General features: G+C 26.8%; 4 protein-coding genes and 1 long non-coding RNA gene across 9 annotated transcripts in view; 1 reads left to right on the top strand and 4 right to left on the bottom strand.

Annotated features, from left to right (window-relative positions):
- LOC727399 (protein numb) overlaps nucleotides 1–2533 on the bottom strand; it is a 62705-nt gene extending 60172 nt beyond the window's left edge. For both annotated transcript variants that reach the window (XM_026444000.1, XM_026444001.1), the window contains exon 1: nucleotides 1919–2533. The gene's annotated coding sequence lies outside the window, so the exon portion shown is untranslated. The remainder of the gene's footprint in view (nucleotides 1–1918) is intronic.
- Nucleotides 1955–5808, bottom strand: LOC726015 (cytoplasmic dynein 2 light intermediate chain 1). Of its 2 annotated transcripts, none has more exons than XM_016913395.2 (8): nucleotides 5585–5808; nucleotides 5313–5430; nucleotides 5129–5230; nucleotides 4200–4526; nucleotides 3935–4092; nucleotides 3566–3809; nucleotides 3180–3309; nucleotides 1955–3064 (listed from the first exon to the last, which is right to left on the bottom strand). In XM_016913395.2, exons 1-7 carry the CDS (start codon nucleotides 5599–5601, stop codon nucleotides 3238–3240), a joined length of 1038 nt encoding a protein of 345 aa, XP_016768884.2. In that variant the 5' UTR covers nucleotides 5602–5808; the 3' UTR covers nucleotides 1955–3064; nucleotides 3180–3237. The 2 variants fall into 2 exon arrangements, with proteins under 2 accessions (XP_016768884.2, XP_016768885.2); XM_016913396.2 differs by having other exon boundaries at nucleotides 5134–5230.
- LOC725982 (vacuolar protein sorting-associated protein 54) lies at nucleotides 5313–12045 on the bottom strand. 2 transcript variants are annotated; one of them, XR_001703847.2, is made up of 14 exons: nucleotides 11784–12045; nucleotides 11152–11530; nucleotides 10928–11030; nucleotides 10693–10856; nucleotides 10416–10615; nucleotides 10140–10325; nucleotides 9940–10066; nucleotides 9579–9833; nucleotides 9023–9448; nucleotides 8640–8920; nucleotides 8318–8535; nucleotides 8033–8246; nucleotides 7646–7963; nucleotides 5313–5389 (listed from the first exon to the last, which is right to left on the bottom strand). XR_001703847.2 is itself a non-coding variant. In XM_001121762.5 (13 exons), the coding sequence occupies exons 1-13, from the start codon at nucleotides 11879–11881 to the stop codon at nucleotides 7702–7704; spliced, it is 2913 nt and encodes a 970-aa protein (XP_001121762.2). In that variant the 5' UTR covers nucleotides 11882–12045; the 3' UTR covers nucleotides 7219–7701. The 2 variants fall into 2 exon arrangements, 1 of the variants encoding a protein (XP_001121762.2); XM_001121762.5 differs by lacking the exon at nucleotides 5313–5389 and having other exon boundaries at nucleotides 7219–7963.
- A 1391-nt stretch (nucleotides 12046–13436) lies between these two features.
- Nucleotides 13437–18153, bottom strand: LOC411968 (kelch-like protein 10). Its single transcript, XM_026441732.1, has 8 exons — nucleotides 17899–18153; nucleotides 17091–17406; nucleotides 16040–16492; nucleotides 15423–15592; nucleotides 15033–15202; nucleotides 14760–14918; nucleotides 14449–14653; nucleotides 13437–14085 (listed from the first exon to the last, which is right to left on the bottom strand). The coding sequence occupies exons 1-8, from the start codon at nucleotides 18123–18125 to the stop codon at nucleotides 13800–13802; spliced, it is 1986 nt and encodes a 661-aa protein (XP_026297517.1). The 5' UTR covers nucleotides 18126–18153; the 3' UTR covers nucleotides 13437–13799.
- LOC102654966 lies at nucleotides 16378–17937 on the top strand. 2 transcript variants are annotated; one of them, XR_408682.3, is made up of 5 exons: nucleotides 16378–16503; nucleotides 16788–16943; nucleotides 17189–17353; nucleotides 17670–17737; nucleotides 17809–17937. It is a non-coding gene; the product is annotated as an uncharacterized LOC102654966 (long non-coding RNA). The 2 variants fall into 2 exon arrangements; XR_001706452.2 differs by lacking the exon at nucleotides 16378–16503 and having other exon boundaries at nucleotides 16931–17065.
- Nucleotides 18154–18941: the final 788 nt, after the last annotated feature.

The following is an 18941-nucleotide window of genomic DNA, read 5'->3' as shown; positions in this document are numbered from 1 at the left end:
AGCAAATCCCGTTTTAAAGATCAAGGTCAACAAGATCATAGCGTAGCAAGACATCCAACTGAAAATAAAAGATTTAATCTTTTCTATGAGATTAATAATGACTGATTTTTTAAGAAACTTTCAAAAATAAAATATAATGTAATGTACAATTGAATTTTTTGTTTTTTTAAAAAATATTGAATCAAATAACACATATATAATTATAAATTGAAGTTTTAAAAATGTATCACAAATATAATTTTTTCTCCGTGAACCATTTAATAAATATCTGAAATTTTTATACGAAAGATAATATTTCTAAAAAAATAGCTATAAAAAAATATTTATTTTCATAACTGACGATAAGATTTGTAAATGCAAATTTATTCATCAATAAATAAAAAGATATATCTATCTTAGTTTGTTTTAAAAAAAAAACTTTCTGTTTTTAATCATTGACGATATTCATTTTATTTTAAAATCTTCGTATTTTTTTTTTCTATATTTTATACGATATGCTTTTATATATATGTGATTTCTACGATATATCGAAAGTCATAAATATATCATCTTATCACTAACAACTAAAATTTCATAATATAAAATTATTATATTTTTAAACTGTCAAATTTATCTTTGAATCTTTGTTGGACAAAAAAAATTGTAAAGATTTTATAATAATATTGTAATTTTGATTATGTTTTGTGTAAAGAAATCAATAATAGAATACTATAAAATAATCATAAAATCGGAAATAATTCGGAAATATTTATTATTTTATATAATAAATGAAATTTTATATAACTTATGTGGTCAATAAAAATATCATTATATCACAGATGAAATTTCATCATCATGACATATGATTTTGGATGCAATGAATATATATATAAATTTTTAAAAACTTCCAATATTTTATATATACAATTTATTATTCATATTTAAATAAAAATATTATTAAAATATTAAAAAATATGAAAAATTAATAAAAAGATTCTATCTTTCAATCATATACTTTGACATTTCAAAAACTTTTTATGATGTATATTATTTAAAATTTTTAATAAAAATATTGACATTTTTACATACATACAATTTTATTCTTCTGACAAATATAATTATGCATGTATAATATGTTTTACATAATCGTACAATTAAATCGAATTAAAAATGTAATGTATGCATATACATACATGTATATGTCAGACTATTCGGTCTACTTCCGAATCAAACAACAAAGTAAACTGACACACCAAGAATTGACTGAATTCCAGACGAGCATGTGAATATATTTCGAGTAGTGTACGAATTCAAAGTTAAACAAATAAATTCTTCGAAAAATAGAACGCATATACGTAAGTATGCACGTTCAGAATTCATTCGTATTAACACAATGTTTGTAATAATACAAACACAATGTTCATACGGTCTCGCGTTAACTGTCAGTCGTCACGATGCGTGTAATTAATTCGCATTATTGGTTCGTTACCTTTTGCTCGCAAGCTACGGTACCGAAATCACGCTCGAATTGACACGCGTTCACGAACGCACTCGAGGAAGCCTTTAAGTTTTATCCACACGTATGCGAAACGGTAAAAGAACGAAAAAGCCGCGTAAACGATATATATATGCGGCTCGATATTGATCATTCAAAAAACTTGATCCTGTGGAAGAAAGATGCGCGTAAGAAAGACAATCAGATAACTGTCCAGACAGGGCGCGTTCACACCGGAATCGATAACCGCGAGAAACAGGCGCGGGAGGGGGCGGTCTGATGATCATCACGATATACATTTCGAACGTCGTGTCAGTTAGACGAGTCAATTCTCAGTTTTATCGATTTACCAGACCTAATTCGTTGTAATCGTTGTACTGATTAATGACAAGGATCTAAGGGAAACAATCAGTGACACGGTATGAATCTTGTTTTTCGACTCACCTGTTCGAATCGCCGGTGCAACTTCGTTGATAGACGATTACGAAACTCGCGGCACTTCTACGACGACACGATTTCCCACTGTTAAATTTTGCGGTATGCGGTGCCGTTTGTGGCAGAAGAGATAAGTACAGAACAACTGATCTACGATGACAAGATAGAAAAAAAAAACGCGCGAATTACGCGGAGGATAGAGGGCTGTATGGTATGGAAAGAGGAAGAGAATAAACAAAGAAGAAAGACAGAGAAGATACTGAGGGAGGGAGATGAGAAGAGCGCCGAAAAGATAACAGCCGTGAATCAGTAGAATCAGTAACGCAGTAAAAATTCGTGTGGACAGTTGACTGTTGGCTCTTTGCAGGGGCGCGACAAGCCCGGACAGAGCACACGGCACGCGCGCCTCTATCACAGCGGCATTTTCACTGAGAAAACCGAGGCCAGAAAGCGAGAGGCCCGCGACGAAGCGAAAACCCCCCCAGTCGGATCCCGTTTTCGTAAACGCTCGACTCCGACTATCCGCGTATCGGGAGCGACCCGTGTACCTCGACGCGCATGCGCATCGCACCGTAACGCGCACGCGTCACCGTTCGCTGCCGCTGCTCTTATCAGCGCACTATTCTACTGCCGTTAGGAATCAGGAGACGTGCGACGACACCTTCCCCACCCTTCCACTTTACTCCCGCTCTCCCTGTACACCCTTCGATTTCACGGTGAGCCACTGTTGGGAAAGGGCGAATGAATAGACGCGTGCGCGATGACACGAAAACACGTAATTTCATCTCTACGGAGGATGGACATCGTATTTAAATGATTGATTCCAAGATAGATTATTCATTTTATTTTGATGAATGCGAGATTTCAATGAAATAAATCTGTCTGAAAATGTAACATCAAGATAAAATTCGCAATATCGGCCACGTCTGAATATTTGTATATAGTAAAAATTATTTTATTGTATTTGCTATACATATTGCTTATAGTATATTATTTCGAGTATAGTTATTCTAAGTTTAATCCATTTTGAATTATCTTCTGTATTTTATCAATTTTAGTTTAAAAAAAAATAATTTATAATATAGAATGGATTAACTTCGTATCTACGTATAAATTGTTATAATCTTATTGTTATTCATTTTCAAATGGAAATATCTGAAATATAAATAAAATCAGGAATTGTTTGGAAGTTGATAAAAATCTTGATAAAATCAAATATAACAAATCCATTAAAAATTTTTTTTTTTGCTTAAAAAATTTTCTTACGTACAATATTAAACCCACGCAACGAGCAATTATTATTAGTAATTAATTAATTAAATTATTATCTATGATGGATCCGGAATAGGAATTTGAGGTATTCGACCTTCTAACATATCGTGAAGAAGAATATTTATTTCCTGTAAATAGATTATTTTTTACTCTTTCATCTTGGATTAAAAAAATCATTATATTATAACACGTATGGAAGACATATCTATTATTGTTTTTAATTTGAAATATTTATCTAAGTAAGAGAAAATAAAATTAAATAAAAAAGATTTGATAAATATTTGATATGTAAAAAAAATTATAAAAAAAAAAATGAAAAAAATAAAATTTAATTTTAATTTTTTTTCTCGTATATATTACAAATTAAATTATTTAACGATATACCTCTTCTCTCTGGGTTCGTAATCTGTCGATGATCGGTTCATTAAAGTTGGGATCGTTACTCGGATCCTCCAAGATAATTTCGTTGCTTCTTGACTCTTGTGGTATATGAGTAACATAAATCTGTTTGATGGTATCTAAGATAGCCGAAGGTCTGGTTTGAGGAAATTGCAAATCGATCGACGAGAAGGAGTCTGTACCGGCAGATATTGCTAATGGCTTTTCGAAATCAGTACACTTGATATCACTATAAGATTTATAATTTTCGAAATGAAAAAAAAAAAAAAAAAAAATATCAATTCCAATATTCAAATATGAAATTTGAAGTATATTACTATTATTATTAGTTTAATTTATAACATAAAAACTTACGAAAATTGTGTACCAAATCCATAATAAGATAACAAATCTTTAGTTCTTCGTAATAAAGACTTATCTTTTGCAGAATGATAATAGAGACTTGCTCCTAAAATATGTGCTACAGCTCTTAAAGTTTTACCGACTAACTCTTGTTTATCCAAATCTAAATCCTATTTCAAATTTTTTTTCATATAATTTTTATTATTATTAAAAAAATACAATAATGATAACGTAATGCATGATATATTTTAATAGTTGTCAAGAATGCTTAAAATACCTTAAATTGATCATATTTTCCACCTATGAAACAAAGTCTCATTGGAAATGGATCAATTTCTTTCTCCACAATTTTTTTCCGCTCTTTAATACGCTGTTTTTTAAGTTCCTGAATTATTTTATCGTCATAACTCATTTTCATTGCGTTACGCACTACTGAGAGAGCTTCTTCAAACGTGGTCCATAAAATCTCTGGTTGCGATAAATCCAGAATAACCAATATCGTAACATGATGAGGAGAATGAGTCAAAGACGAACCTGTCATTGCTGCTGATACTAACGAAGAAGTTAAATGTCCTACTTCCCAAACATGTACGATATTTTTTATCTACATCGATAACAAAAAATAAATAACTATTAAAGTCACAGTTAAATATTCGTAACATACGAATGTGAACATTTACGTAATACTTTATATTTAATTTTTTTCTTTTTCGTTAATATTTTTGTAATCATTTTTCAAAATTATTAACATTATATTGTTATATCATATATTATAATATTTTTAATTAAAATAAAAAAATAAGAATAAAAGAATGAGAATGAAATAGAATGTAAAACTGAGTGATTAATATTATTTTTAATGTAAAATCAAATTTATTTAGAAGTCATGTCATTTATTTGTATAATATTTATTATATAAAATAAAACTTTCCAAATTTAAATATTTAAAATGTATGTATCAATATATTATTATTGATATATTATAGTGATTTTAATAAATAGAATGTTTTCAATTATTTATTATTATATATTTATATTTTTTTATATATCTTGCATAAAATAATGATGTTTTTTTTTATTTATTTTTTGATGAATTGATATTATCTGAATATTATTTATTTGATTAATAAAAATTTGCATATTATATTATTATAATTATATTTATTTATTTTGTAAATGATATTTTATGTATTCTAAAAAACTTACTAAACTTTTTCCAGCTTTACGCCCAAAAGAATAATCCATTGCGATAGTTGGTTTTGGTGCTTCGTCTTTTTCAAGAAATCGATGTACGATTGTAGTTTTACCCTAAGAATATATATTTCTTTCTCATAAATATAGATATATAATCTGTATTAATATTATTTAATATTTTTAATATACTACATACGACTCTCTTGCTACCAACAATGATAATTGAGCGTTCGTGTGTTTCATTAGGATTAGTTTTACGTCGTTGCTCTTCTTCTAAACAAAAACGTAAAGCAATATCTCTAACATTTTCTTCGCTAAAACATAATCACGTAATATATGCTCTGATTTTTACAAATATAAACAATTCAATAAAATAATAATTATTGTTAATATATAACTGTGTTTTATAATAGATATAAATATTATTATAAGTTTGATAATGTAAATATAAGGTTAGCAGATACATACGAATTTTGATCTGCCATTTTTTATCCAAAATTTATATACAATTATTGTTGCTATAATAAATGCACAGTAGTTTATATTTATTTTGTATCTTCTTTTTGGGTATAGGTTATGAACATGTTTTGATATTCGTTGTTATAGCTACGCAGAAAGCTCAATTTATAAAAATTCGTATGTAAATTGTAAATAAGATTCAAAAATTTTAATTCAAACTTATTATTTAACTATTATCTTTTAATATATCACATCAATATTGATTATTAAAATAAAAAAGTAAAAATAAAAATTAAGAAATAAATATATTCGTTTTATTGAAATAATTTTGATTTTTTTGTACGATTAATGTAGTAAATAAAAATATATAAATATAAAACATTATAAAATTTTTTTATATGTTGCTGTTATTAATTTTTTGTAATATTATTAATAAATTATCCATTATATCCATTATATGGTAAAATAATAAATATTACATTTAAGTTTTTCTATTTTTTTTGTAAGTACATATTCAATAACAATAGTTTTGTCAATGAAATTTATCAAATTATTTTTTATATTAGTTAATTTCAATTATATCTATATCAATTTAAAATCCATATAGAGAAACTTTTTTTGAATAAATTATTTATAAATTAAAATACAAATAATTAATATTGCATTTTTATTTATGTACAAGATGGACTAGACAAAGTTGAAATGCACCATATATACTTAAAGATTTATAATAAGTTAAAACTATAATAAATAAATATAATTTTAGATTAGTATGCCATAATTATATAATTATCAAATCATAATAAATTTAATATTAATGGAATGTAATAGGAATAATTAATAGTTTTATCTTGATTATGAGGATAAAATAAATATTTACAATATATTACAAAAATTGCAATTAAATTATGTAATTCTTTTAATTTTTAAATAATAATAAACACATGTAATGAAAAATTTAATACTATTGAACTAGATTATTTTTTTATCTTTTTTGTGAATTATTAATCAGTTTTTTGTAATAGTAGATTACAATATTGTACATATATGTATACATTTATATGCACAAAAGTATGAGAAATAGGGTATTTAAAAACTTTGATAAAAACCCTCACATTAATGTATTCTAATAAATAATAGTAAGATATGCTTACTATTAGGAAACTAGTTTAATAATCTGTCAATAAAAACAGATTAGTGCAAATAGTACACAATATATAAAAATGTTAAATAGTTATTGTCAGAATTTATCTGACAATATTCTTCATTCAGTTAGTTTAAGCAATGAACACAACAATAAAAGCAGTCATATTGCATCTTTCATATCTTATGTTAGGTCTTCATATATTTTATTAACAAAATGTATATATTTTTAATTTCTTATTACGTATTATTATGTATATTCAAAAAGATTCCAATTTTGAAAAAACAAATATAAATATAAATGCAAAAATAATCATAGAAAAATGAATAATTAGCTTGGTTCTGCCATATTCATTTTTATATATATTATGAATTGATTTGAATTATTTTATAAATAACAATAACAAATGTTTAGTATGTTTACTATTGTATTCAATTGCAAATAAGTTTTATATTTAATCTTAAAGGTATGGAAGAAAAAATAACTTTCTACTATTCATATAGATTTCTTTGTATAGTTATTCAGACCTATGTATGAAATTTTACATTTGAACACTATGGCGTATAAGATTTGGGAGACGTAAAATATGTGTAATTTAATATTAATAATTAAGTTAACTTGTAATTTGTATTAAAATATCAATAAACAATACAAGTAACATCATATTTCTTAAAGAAAATTATTTACTATTTACACATATTTTCAAAATATCGAATATAAAGCATTTTATAAAAATGCTGTTGAGAAATTCCTTATATTAATATTACCAAACCATTGCATTCCATACAACCTTATAAATAAAATAATTATAAACATTAATATGTGGTTAATTTTAATACAAGCCACATCATTAAAAATTCATCAAAACATTAATAGTCATTAAGATGCAACGCATATGAAGGAAGACTGTAATAAAGATTAGTCACCTTTTTCTACAATGTTTCATTGCTTCTATTATGCAATATATTACACGCTCTGCATGTTATCTGGTCCATATATCACTCATCCAATTATCATCTAACTCATTAGTTGGTAACACTTTTAATTTTCGTAATGCCTCAACATAAAATGTTAATTCAGATGTAACTACACCATGTTGTGGACCACCATTATTCACTATATTCATTTTGACTAATTGCTCTCTAAGTTTTTCTTTGAAAGATGTATTTACTGTACGATATAAAGTTTGTACTTCAACTTCTGGGAGAATTCCCGAAACTGCTTCATGTAGTTTCATTAAATAACTGTAATTAACGATTTTAAATATTTAATGATTATAATAAATAAAAAAATTAAATTATATAATACTGTACCTAGAAATATTTCTAAATGATTTTGATGGTACTGGTGGTCTTGCAGTCCATTTCGATATTTGACCTCCCAATAGATTGTCGACAATAGTTAGAATTTTGCTTTCAATTTCTTTCACGTGCGCACGAATATCTCTTTCAACACTATCCAATAAAGCAACACCTCCACTTATATTAGATCCACCAAGTCCACGATTAGAATTTTGTTCCGCAAATGCTATAAATAAGTTTTTTTCATTAATATTATAATTATAATATAAGTTAAATAAATGAAGTAATTAAATTTACCTTGAAAATGTGATTTAACAAAAGGCATAAACCATAAAATTAATTTTAAACTTCGTGCCGCTAATACAAGTATTGTACTGGTAATTGTTTTTAAACCAGCAACTTGCATAGCGCCGGCTCCAAGAACAAGTTGACAACAACGTGAATTATAATGTCGCAATAATTCGGCTAAATGTCTTCCAATTGTTCCTGATAAAGCAATTAATTCACTGCCAGTTCTAGAAATAAATTTTTTTTAAATGTTTATTGAAATATTTATAAAATTAAAATATTCATATACATTTAATATTTCAAAAATTAATAATAAAAAATTAATAAATACCTGCAATACTCATGAATCATTTGTGTAAGCATTAAAGCTGTTCCAACAACGGCATATTTTTCATTTCCCACCATAATAAAATTTTGAACACTACTTCTTTTAACTTTATCATCAATTTTAAATAAATTTGGTGGAAAAGCTTTATTTTCATATATATATGTTACTAATGACTGAAATTCCGGTGGTACATCAGCTTGTTTCCATCTCTCAGATTCCAATAAAAGAGTAAGCTTTGTTTTAAGTTCAGTATGAAATCTTTGAATAAATTTACTAGCTTGTGCCTATATTATTATAAAGTATGAAAATATATTTATATATAAATATATTTACAAAATATAAATATAAAATTTTTTCAATTAAATAGATTTAAGAATAACGCATACTTTAAATGCAGAACGTAATCCAGTACATTGTTTACCACAGAGTTTTTCACAAGTTTCTGTGAATTTTTCAACTAAATTCGCTAGTTGACATACTTGAGCTGTCGTTGCCCTTTTACTCAACCAAGATGATTTATCATTCCAATTTTGGCATTCTTTTTCTTCTTGTTTGTTATTTGAATTTTCATTGTTAAATTTTTCTTTTTCATTTTGTAATTTATCTTTATCATTTGTACCTGCAGAAAGCAGATTTCCCATTCGCTCATGACAATAATCACAAACAGAAATTATCATATCATTGAGTTTAAGTGTTACTCGCGAATGTTCTGCTTGAGTTAATAAACGATCAGGTATCGTATCATCGAATGATCCATCACACACTCGGCCAGCTGCAAGATCTACTGTATCTCGCATTACATCATGTACAGCCTAAAAATACATATAATGTCAAACTTATTATATTTAAAAAAATAATTTTAATTATAATTTATACAAATATAATAATTTTATATTTTTATAATACAATGTATTTACATTATACTATAATGTAATATAATACCTTAACTCGCATTAGAAGAAATGTTAAAGATTGTATAGCATTATGAAGTAAAGTTAATCTTTCAGCAAGAGAAAGTCCACCAACTTCTAAAGCTGCAGCTTGTTGATCACTACAACAATCACTCTCTGCTAAAGCTTCTATAACTCTTTGTTTTGTTACAGCTCGGACTGTCGTTACAGCTTCTTCTTTGTAAGTATCCACAAATTGAAAATGTTTTTGCCGCAGAAGACCAGAAATGATGGAAATAAGTTTATCCTGTTCGTTGAGGATGTACAAATGATCTCACTGGGAAGAGATGCACGACGGTTTGTTTGCTACGAACTAAGTGTACAAAATTTTTAAAAATTTTACATATACTTACACCATCCAAAACTGTATTTTCTCCTCCTAATGGTCTATTTAAATCCGCGGTTGCATATCTTTGAAATTCGGTAGATAACATTTTATCAACAAGTTTTTCCATTTCTGTTAATTGAGAACTTAAATGTCTAAGAAAAAAAAATTAAATATATTTAATTTTTATATCTTATTATACATCAGCTTTATTTATATAGATAATACCTAAAACTATGTATTCCATTCAATTCCTGTAAAAGTATTTCTTGGGTTGTAGCAATGAGATCTAATGCTGCAACATAATCTGGCGTAGATAACAACAATTGTATCATTGGTTGACTTTGGTGTACTGTAGCCATAAGTTTTAATTTTTCTTGAACTAATAATCGATTGGATCTCGCTCGTTCCAACCTGAAAATATATTTATTATGGAAAATATATATATTCAAATTAATATATATATAATATTCGAAAAAAATATCAAATAATTTTATAATTTACCTTAAAATTTCTAAAGAATCATTGACTAGATACTTATCAACTTGGTGTATATTTTTTCTAAGGGCTTTCAAAACTGTAATAGTTTGAGTAAGTTGCTCCATTAAGGCATCATGAGAAGTCATAGCATGAAAAAATGCTTGAGACTTAGAAGCAACTTGTTCTGCTATTCTAACTTCCACAATATCTAAATAATGACTTAGCTATTACAAATAAAAATTAAATTTATTTATCTTAGTGTTTGAACTTTATGAAAATATTAATATTAGTGAAATATTACCTTTTCTTGCATTTGCTTTACATTTATAACAATATTAGAATCTTCATTTAATAATCCATTTTTTGTAAATGGAAATACTGCATAAAAATTATCTTTTTGAGAAAGATCTAAATTAGGTGTTAAAAAAATTTTTGGAATGTTGGATAAATCAAATTGCATTCGATCTGTAAAATTTTAATTTAAGAATTTTATATATAGTAATATTTTATCAATAATATAGATATATTATTTTTACCTAATGGTTTAACCTTTCTTAAATTTGGAAAATTTTGTAACAATTCATTAGGTGTAATTGGTCTATTGGCATTTAAATTCATACGAGAATGTTTTCGATATCTCTGTAAATAAAAATTTTTTATTTTAATTTTAAAATCAATTTTTTTCATTATATGTATATATATATTAAATATGTACTTTAATATTTTCAATTTTTAAAACAAATTTATTAACACTAATTACCCTTGCAATTTTCTTTAAATATGATTCAAAATGTTGCATTGTTATCTCAGGAAGATAAGGACTTTTAGGTATATCAACTTTTTCTACAAATCCATCTCCCCAAGTACGAGTTAAAAAGTTACTTTGTTTTCCTTTGAAAGGATCATTTAAAACAGCTGGTAAATTCTGTGCTGCAGAATACACAGTCCATGATGAAGAGGGCTCTGATAATTGACCATTACTTTTACGTTGTTGTTGCATTATTGCGTGTTTAGTGGCATGTGCTACATAATCTTTATCAGAAACACCCTCCACAGGAAGACTAGTGCATACTCCATTATAACCATAAAGGCACACAAATGAACCTCCTTCTCTAGAGCAATGCAGATCTCTTAAATGTCTGAAATATAATTACATATATATTATTTGTTAATGACGTTTTTCATTATAATATATTTTCTAATAATAATTTAATTCACAAAAAAACATTCGTTTATAATTAATTTATTATATTCAACAACCATATAATTAAAACATGAACGAATTTTGTATAAGATATATTGAAGGTTCAAAATGATCTATGCAAGCTAATAAAAAATTATCTAAGATACTTTTACAACTTTTTTTTATTGCAAATAGATAGATGGACTCACCTTATAAAATCTTCTATTTGCTTGAACGAAAGGTTAGCGCAATATTCACATATTAAAACTGTAGACAACGATTCCAATCCTTTCACAATTTTCGCCATTTTCTATTTATAATTTTATTTCACCATTCTGTCACTGTTTTGTATAATTTACAAAACATTAAATTTATCACCAACAATTATTATACATTTGACGGCTACTTCGCGATTATACTTATTCGTTATCAGTCAGTGTCCAACTTATTCTCACCTTTTAATAAATATATGTATTACAATTCATGTTGACCAATAAAAGAATAAAAATTCCTAGATATACTTTTAATTATTCTAGTTTATTTAATTTGAAATATATATAATAAATATGTTCAACTCAAATATTATTTAGATAGGCTTTAAAATTTCTCTTATAATCTTCTTATAATAATAAATAAAATCATTACATGAATTATAAAGGCATTATATATATATAAGAATTTACAGATAAAGTACAAGATTATACAAGATAAATGTATCATTTAATGGCATATGTTTAAAATTAAGTTATGAAAATTATAAAACATAATAATAAAAATAAAAAGATTAGAAGTTAAAATAATATAGAAAAATCTATAATTATTATATATATTAAAATAATGTGAATTGAATTGATGTTATGCTTCACATATGGTTAAGCGTTAAAGGTAAGATAAATGTGGAAAAAGGTAAAAAGAACAATAATAAGAAAAAGAATAGATATAGGATAAAAATTGAGGTATCAGCGCCATCTTCTGAATGTCAAAAATATATATCTTTTTAAAAATAAAGTAAAATATTCAAGAGATGGCATTGATAGTCAATTCTTATCCTATCTCTATCTTTCTTTCTTTTGTTCTCCTTATTTATATTTGTATTTCATTTGCCGCATACTGAAAATGGCGCTAATTTCGAAATTTTTACTCTGTTTTTTCTTCTTTTATTATTTGCTCTTTTTATCTCTCTCTTTATTTTTTTGTCGAAATCATAGATAATTAATTTCGTTTTGATGGTTATATTGCTTAAACATATTGAAGTTATTCGCATTTATATGTAATTAGATATTATATTGAGATATATTAATAGAAAACCAAAACTATGTAATTTACCAATACTTTTTTTATTGATTGTTGTAAAGTTCCATTTTAGCAGTTTTTGTCAACATTAGTGTCAATAATATGTTTATGTCAAAAATCGTTCTTTCATTCTCTTCTTTATTATAATCGGCTCTCAAAATTCAGTTATATGTATAAAATCTTCCAATAAACTTCGTACAAAATTGTATCACAAAAACAGCCAATAGAAACATGTTTTGTATAAAAATAAAACGTGTCCCGATTAATAAAATTCCGGAAAACACGAATCCGAAAATATCATCCTGTTTCAACAAATCACATTCTTATTCCAGTACAATGATCCTAAAATTTCGTTTCAAAAATCATCCTCCATTATTGTTGATAACAGGATATTTAACTCTGCATGAATCTCTTTATCGTCATTACATTTTTTTATCTCTGACGATTTATTTTACGATTCCAAACTTGAAAATAAACTACGGTTATATTGAAAGAAAAATATTTTACAATAAAAAAAAAAAATTATTTATGAACTAACAACGAAAAAATTTCTAATTTTTCACTTCCTAATTTTATAAATCTATTATAAAATAAAATTTACAAATAATTTAGAATTATACTTTTAACTTTTAACTCTTACTTATTCTTTATCACTGTTTTCAAAAAATATTATAAATTTTATAAATTTAGAGATAATCTTACTATTACTTGTTGAGTTATTGTTACATCTTAAGTAATCGTTAATGAATCGAAAATATAAGACACATGAAAATATACTTGCCATTAATTTTTTTCATTATTTTCTTTCAACATAACCGTAGGGCAATTAATATCTTTGAACATTCATCGTTCTATTGCTCCTAATTACCGTCCGTCCGTCTGACCCTAAAACCTATAGTCTCGACATAATATTTTCAAAATACATATTTTTTTCAATTTTGTCGATTCTCATTATTAGTGTTCATATTCTGAGGCATCTGAGGTGATGGTGGTATAGGTAATTCGTTGCTTAATTGCGAATTTTCACTATTTTGTTGCATTTGATCTTGTTGAGGTTGATGTTGACTGCGGTGCACCTCCAGTGCTAACAGTTTCTGCCGCTTCTCCTCCATGAGACGTTCGCGGTGCTTGTGAATATAATCATTTACATTTGGCAAACCCATGATTACGCACGCTGAAAGCGCGGAACGATACACGTTCATATCCGTTGCTTCGTACCTATAAAAAGCGTGAAATTGAAAAGATTTAGATATATGTATTAAAATAGAACGCAAAAATTGCATAATTTTCTAATAATAAAAAAAAAATTTGTTTTTGATTTTTCAAATGATGTATATAAAAGATAGTTATTCTAAAATTAATTATTGAAATACACCAAAGACTTCAGAGTTTTAATTCTTTTTTTTTTATATTATAAATTTATATAGATATAATTTAATAATTCAAATATTATTATGAAAACTAAAAATTTTATTTGTTAGTAAAAATTTATATGATATATGATAAATAAAAATTACTATTATTTTGTTTGTAAATATATATATATATAAAAATAAAATTAGAAGAATTTAAAAAATTTACCATTCGTTCGTTTTCTCATCATAACATTCGACGTGATATATTGTGGTAACACCGTTGAATCCACCAATGGCGAAAATCATGTCATCGATCACCTCGATTGCGAAATTACTGCGTGAATTGTACATATCCGGGATCGGTGTCCAAACATCCGTTGCAGGGTTGTATTTTTCACCACTACACATTCTTGATATACCATTGAAGCCTCCTTCATAAGATAAAAATTATTTTACAGGATAAGATTATGTAAAATAATTACAAGATTTTTGATTTCAAAATATTAGTTAAATAATAGTTAATTTTTGAATAATTACCAATAACATATACATGATTATGATAAGCTATACAGGATACTCCACTTCTACGTGATCTCATTGGAGCTATAATAGTCCATTGATTGGTTTCTGGATCGTATACCTCTGCTGAATTTAAACATTCATGTCCATTGAATCCACCCGTGATATAAATTTTATCTACGTTATAAAAAAATAATTATAATTTTTGCAAAACATTAAGCAAGAATTGTATAAAAGAAAATTCATACTATATAATTCATAATATAACAAAATATATTTTATCAGAATTACCATTCAAAGTAGTCGCACTGGCGTCAGATCTTTGACAATTCATGGGTGCTATCAAAGACCATTGGTTTGTCTTATAATTATAACGTTCCGCAGTGTTTTGCCGATAATATCCGTCGTATCCTCCCATTGCATAAATCAAATCGTTGAGTACGGCAACGCTAACATAACACCTACAATTTCAAATAATCGCAAAAATATTTATCGTGTGCAAATAGGTATCGAAATGTTGTATTAATATTATTATTAAACAAACATTTTGAAAACACTTGATGTTTTATAGAATATTAACAAATTGTAGAAAAATTTACTAAATTTAATAAATATTTAAATAAGATGAATATTTAAATGAGAAGAAAGAAAAGATAGGCATTATCTCTATTTTTTTTTAACCTTCTGGCGTTCATTGGAGCAACTTCTCTCCACACTTTAGTAACAGCATTGAAGCAACGACAACTATTAAAATAATCAGCACCGTCGAAGCCACCGATCACGTAAATGTTAAAACCGACCACCGCAGTTCCGTGATACGCGCGAGGTCCGATCGGATCTACTTCTTCCACCTTTGATTTTCAATCATTCATATTAATATATAGATCTTCTCGATTAATAACATTAATAACTTTTTTATGAAACTTTGAATGAAACACAATACATCAATAACATCTATTTAAACAAATGATAATTATTCAGAATTACCTGATCGATTTTAAGGTTATATTATTAAAATCATCATTTCCGAAATATATGCAAAAACATATTAGAATACATATTAGAATTATGTTTAATGTTTAAGTAGATTTAAGTTAAATTTAGGTTTAAAATATGTTTAAGGTTAAGATTAAATATTTATAAGACAAATAATTATTCAATATCAAGATTTTAAAGATATCGAAATTAACGAGAAATAAGACTCCAGTTCCAAACAATTATTTTTAAAATTACTTAAAAAAAGAAAAATTTAAGAGATAAATTATATTAATGTTAATATTATTTCATTTAACACTTACCTTGACCCATCGATCCGCCCTGGTGTCGTAGGTCTCTATGAAATTTGTAGGACTTCTGCCACTCCATCCACCTATAGCGAACAGTATTTCATGGGGTACCCTCGGACGTGCTATTTTCGGCGTCGGTACCTCTCCGTCTTTTTGCGTGATAATTTCCAAATCGTACAAGAATTTCAAGGTTTCGATTATAATCGGCCGGCAAGCCTCGTTCCCGGTAACGTACGGATGATCTTTCACATTCTCAAGAAAGAACTGCGTGTCCAACAAGCCAAGTCTAATATTCTTCATCAGATCTACGATATAATCCTTCCGCGATTGAGGATCATAATCAATCCATTTCAACACCAAATCCCAAACGGTGTCTTCGCTTTTCACGTTCAGCTCGTCGGCTCCGATTAAAGTCGTTAGCTCTTCAATCGGCAAATCGAGGATTTCCTCGCTCCGTTGAGCTACCTATATCAATTGTATTAATATATTTTGCATTATAATTATTCTGTTTTTTACTATTTTTTATCAGAAAAGTTTTAACAGAAAAGAAGTTATTTGATTTCGAAGAATATATAATTTCATGTCAATATATGTAATTCTTTTATATAGATAATATAGAAGATACCATAGCTACCACAAAAGTTAATTATTTAATTCGCCTTCGTCGAATTACGAAAAATGACAGCAATATGAGTAGAATTATATTATATATTTAATTATATTATTTTTAATTATATTATGTTACTTTTTACTATTTTAGAGATATGTCACGTGATGAGCCTTCTAAACCAACATGTCGCATCGTGTCACGTGATGTGTTTTGCCTAATTTAGCAGTGGGGATATTGTGATGTCACATATTTTTTTACGAGGAAATTCACATAGTTACTTTTAGTGGTAAAGGAAATATCAATTAGGTAAATTCTATATAATATCGTCTATATATTTAATATTTTTATAAAGAAGTGCAATGGACATTTTCTACGATCTAATTTAATCTCAAAAAAGTAATATAAGTGTTATTTAAAGATGTTAAAAAGTAAGTGTCGAGAAAAAATAATAACCTGCACAAAATGTCTCATGACATAGCGGTATGCGCTATTCTCCAATCCCTTGCAAAAGTGTTCCCGGGCGAATCTCATGATACTGATACAATTTTCAGGCGCCAGATTTTGTTTCAAATATTCGCAGCAGAAATCGAGAACACCTAGGATATTCAAATAATCGGCAGTGACCAACAACTGGCACACGTTCTCATTGTTCACATTGATCGATCTCAAGTAAGCGTATTCGAGAAGCAGATTCATCATGTTGCTGCTGACACCAGGTAAGAGTACATCCGTTTTCTCACGTGAGTGTAATGTGGTTGTGAATAGAGTTCTATAAACGATTGATATTCGAGTTGTAAAAAATATTAATAACAAAGAAAATAGAATTATTGAAGGAAGAATGTGTCATGAAAATGCAATCATATTATTGCTCGATAATTATATTTTTAGTTGAAACTAAAATTTCTTTAATCTTTTATAATTGAAGAAATATATAATAAGCAAAAAACAAAAAACAACAAAAAAAAGCAAATAAATTTTTCGTATTTTCAGTTATTATTTTTAAAATCTATTAAAAATGAAATTTTATTCCAGATTTTTAAAGATATAAAATATTTTGAAGAATATAAGGATATAAAAGATAAAAGGATATAAAATATAAAGTAAGTAAAAAAAATATATATAAATTTTATATTTTTTATATTTTATAATTTTATATTTTTCACATTTTCAGACTTTTGTTTAAGCGTTTAATAAAGAGTTAAAGTTTTTATAAAGAGAAAATGTCATTCAAGGCATAGATTGAACTCATACTAGACAAGACCTAAAATATGGACTGCAAGCTGATAAAATGGCCCGGTGAATCGGAAATACGCCTCCATCCTCGAGTCTCAAGACGGCGTCGCAAAGAAGATTGTTCTGTCGAAAATCATAAAGCGATTGCATAGCTTGTGTGCTCATACATCGGCCACCACTTTCGGCAATCAATCGTTGAGTGTTCGTTTCGCATAGATCGATATCCCTGCTGTTTTCGTTTGAGTCTACATCCATATCAAATTTTCTCCAAATTCGGGTACGAATCTTGTCGAGGATCCGCGACGACAAAGGTGGGGATACACGTTGCCCAATTCCGTTTATAGGATGCTTGAAAATTTTCTAAACACATCTTTTATTTTAACAATTAACAGTTTCTATCGTTTAGTTGTTATTATTCCATTGAATATTATAATATTATAATTAATTCCATCGAATTATTTCAAATAATATAATTTTAAGAATGACGATCATTTTTGAGAATTTGATTAAATTGTATTAATTTTATAACTTATATAATTTTCATATATTTATATATATTTATATATTTTTATAACTTATAAAAAAAAATAAAAAGAAGGTAATGTTAATAAGAAGAAAATATAAAATACTATTTTTTAATTTCATCATTTTTATGTAAGTAGTTAGTAATTACTAACTAATTATTACCATTAACATGTAATATAGAAATTATCTAACAAAATAGGTAATTAATTCTTTCTTTTCTAAAAGTTATTTTTTTATCGTTTTCATTATTGATATTATCGAATATTGTTTGTATTATTTAATCCTGATTAATTAATAAATCATAATTATACCTGTGGAACAAAGAATACTTGCGACTTCGTTAATTTTCAAATCGTCCAAGAGGTTAGAGTTTCCCGCGCTTGTCAATGCTTTTGATCAATTGGACGCCGTAATTTTTACGAAATTTTTATCTTGACGATATTACGTACCCCGAATATTATTGATACCACACGACGAGTCGAGTATGATACGCACGATCGATGTGGGGGAAGGTGGTTTGATTGATACTTATACGCGTTTCAATTT

Source organism: Apis mellifera, linkage group LG1 (genome assembly GCF_003254395.2).
Source record: "Apis mellifera strain DH4 linkage group LG1, Amel_HAv3.1, whole genome shotgun sequence".
NCBI classification, from domain to species: domain Eukaryota; kingdom Metazoa; phylum Arthropoda; class Insecta; order Hymenoptera; family Apidae; genus Apis; species Apis mellifera.
This window is presented reverse-complemented; position numbering and strand designations above follow the sequence as displayed.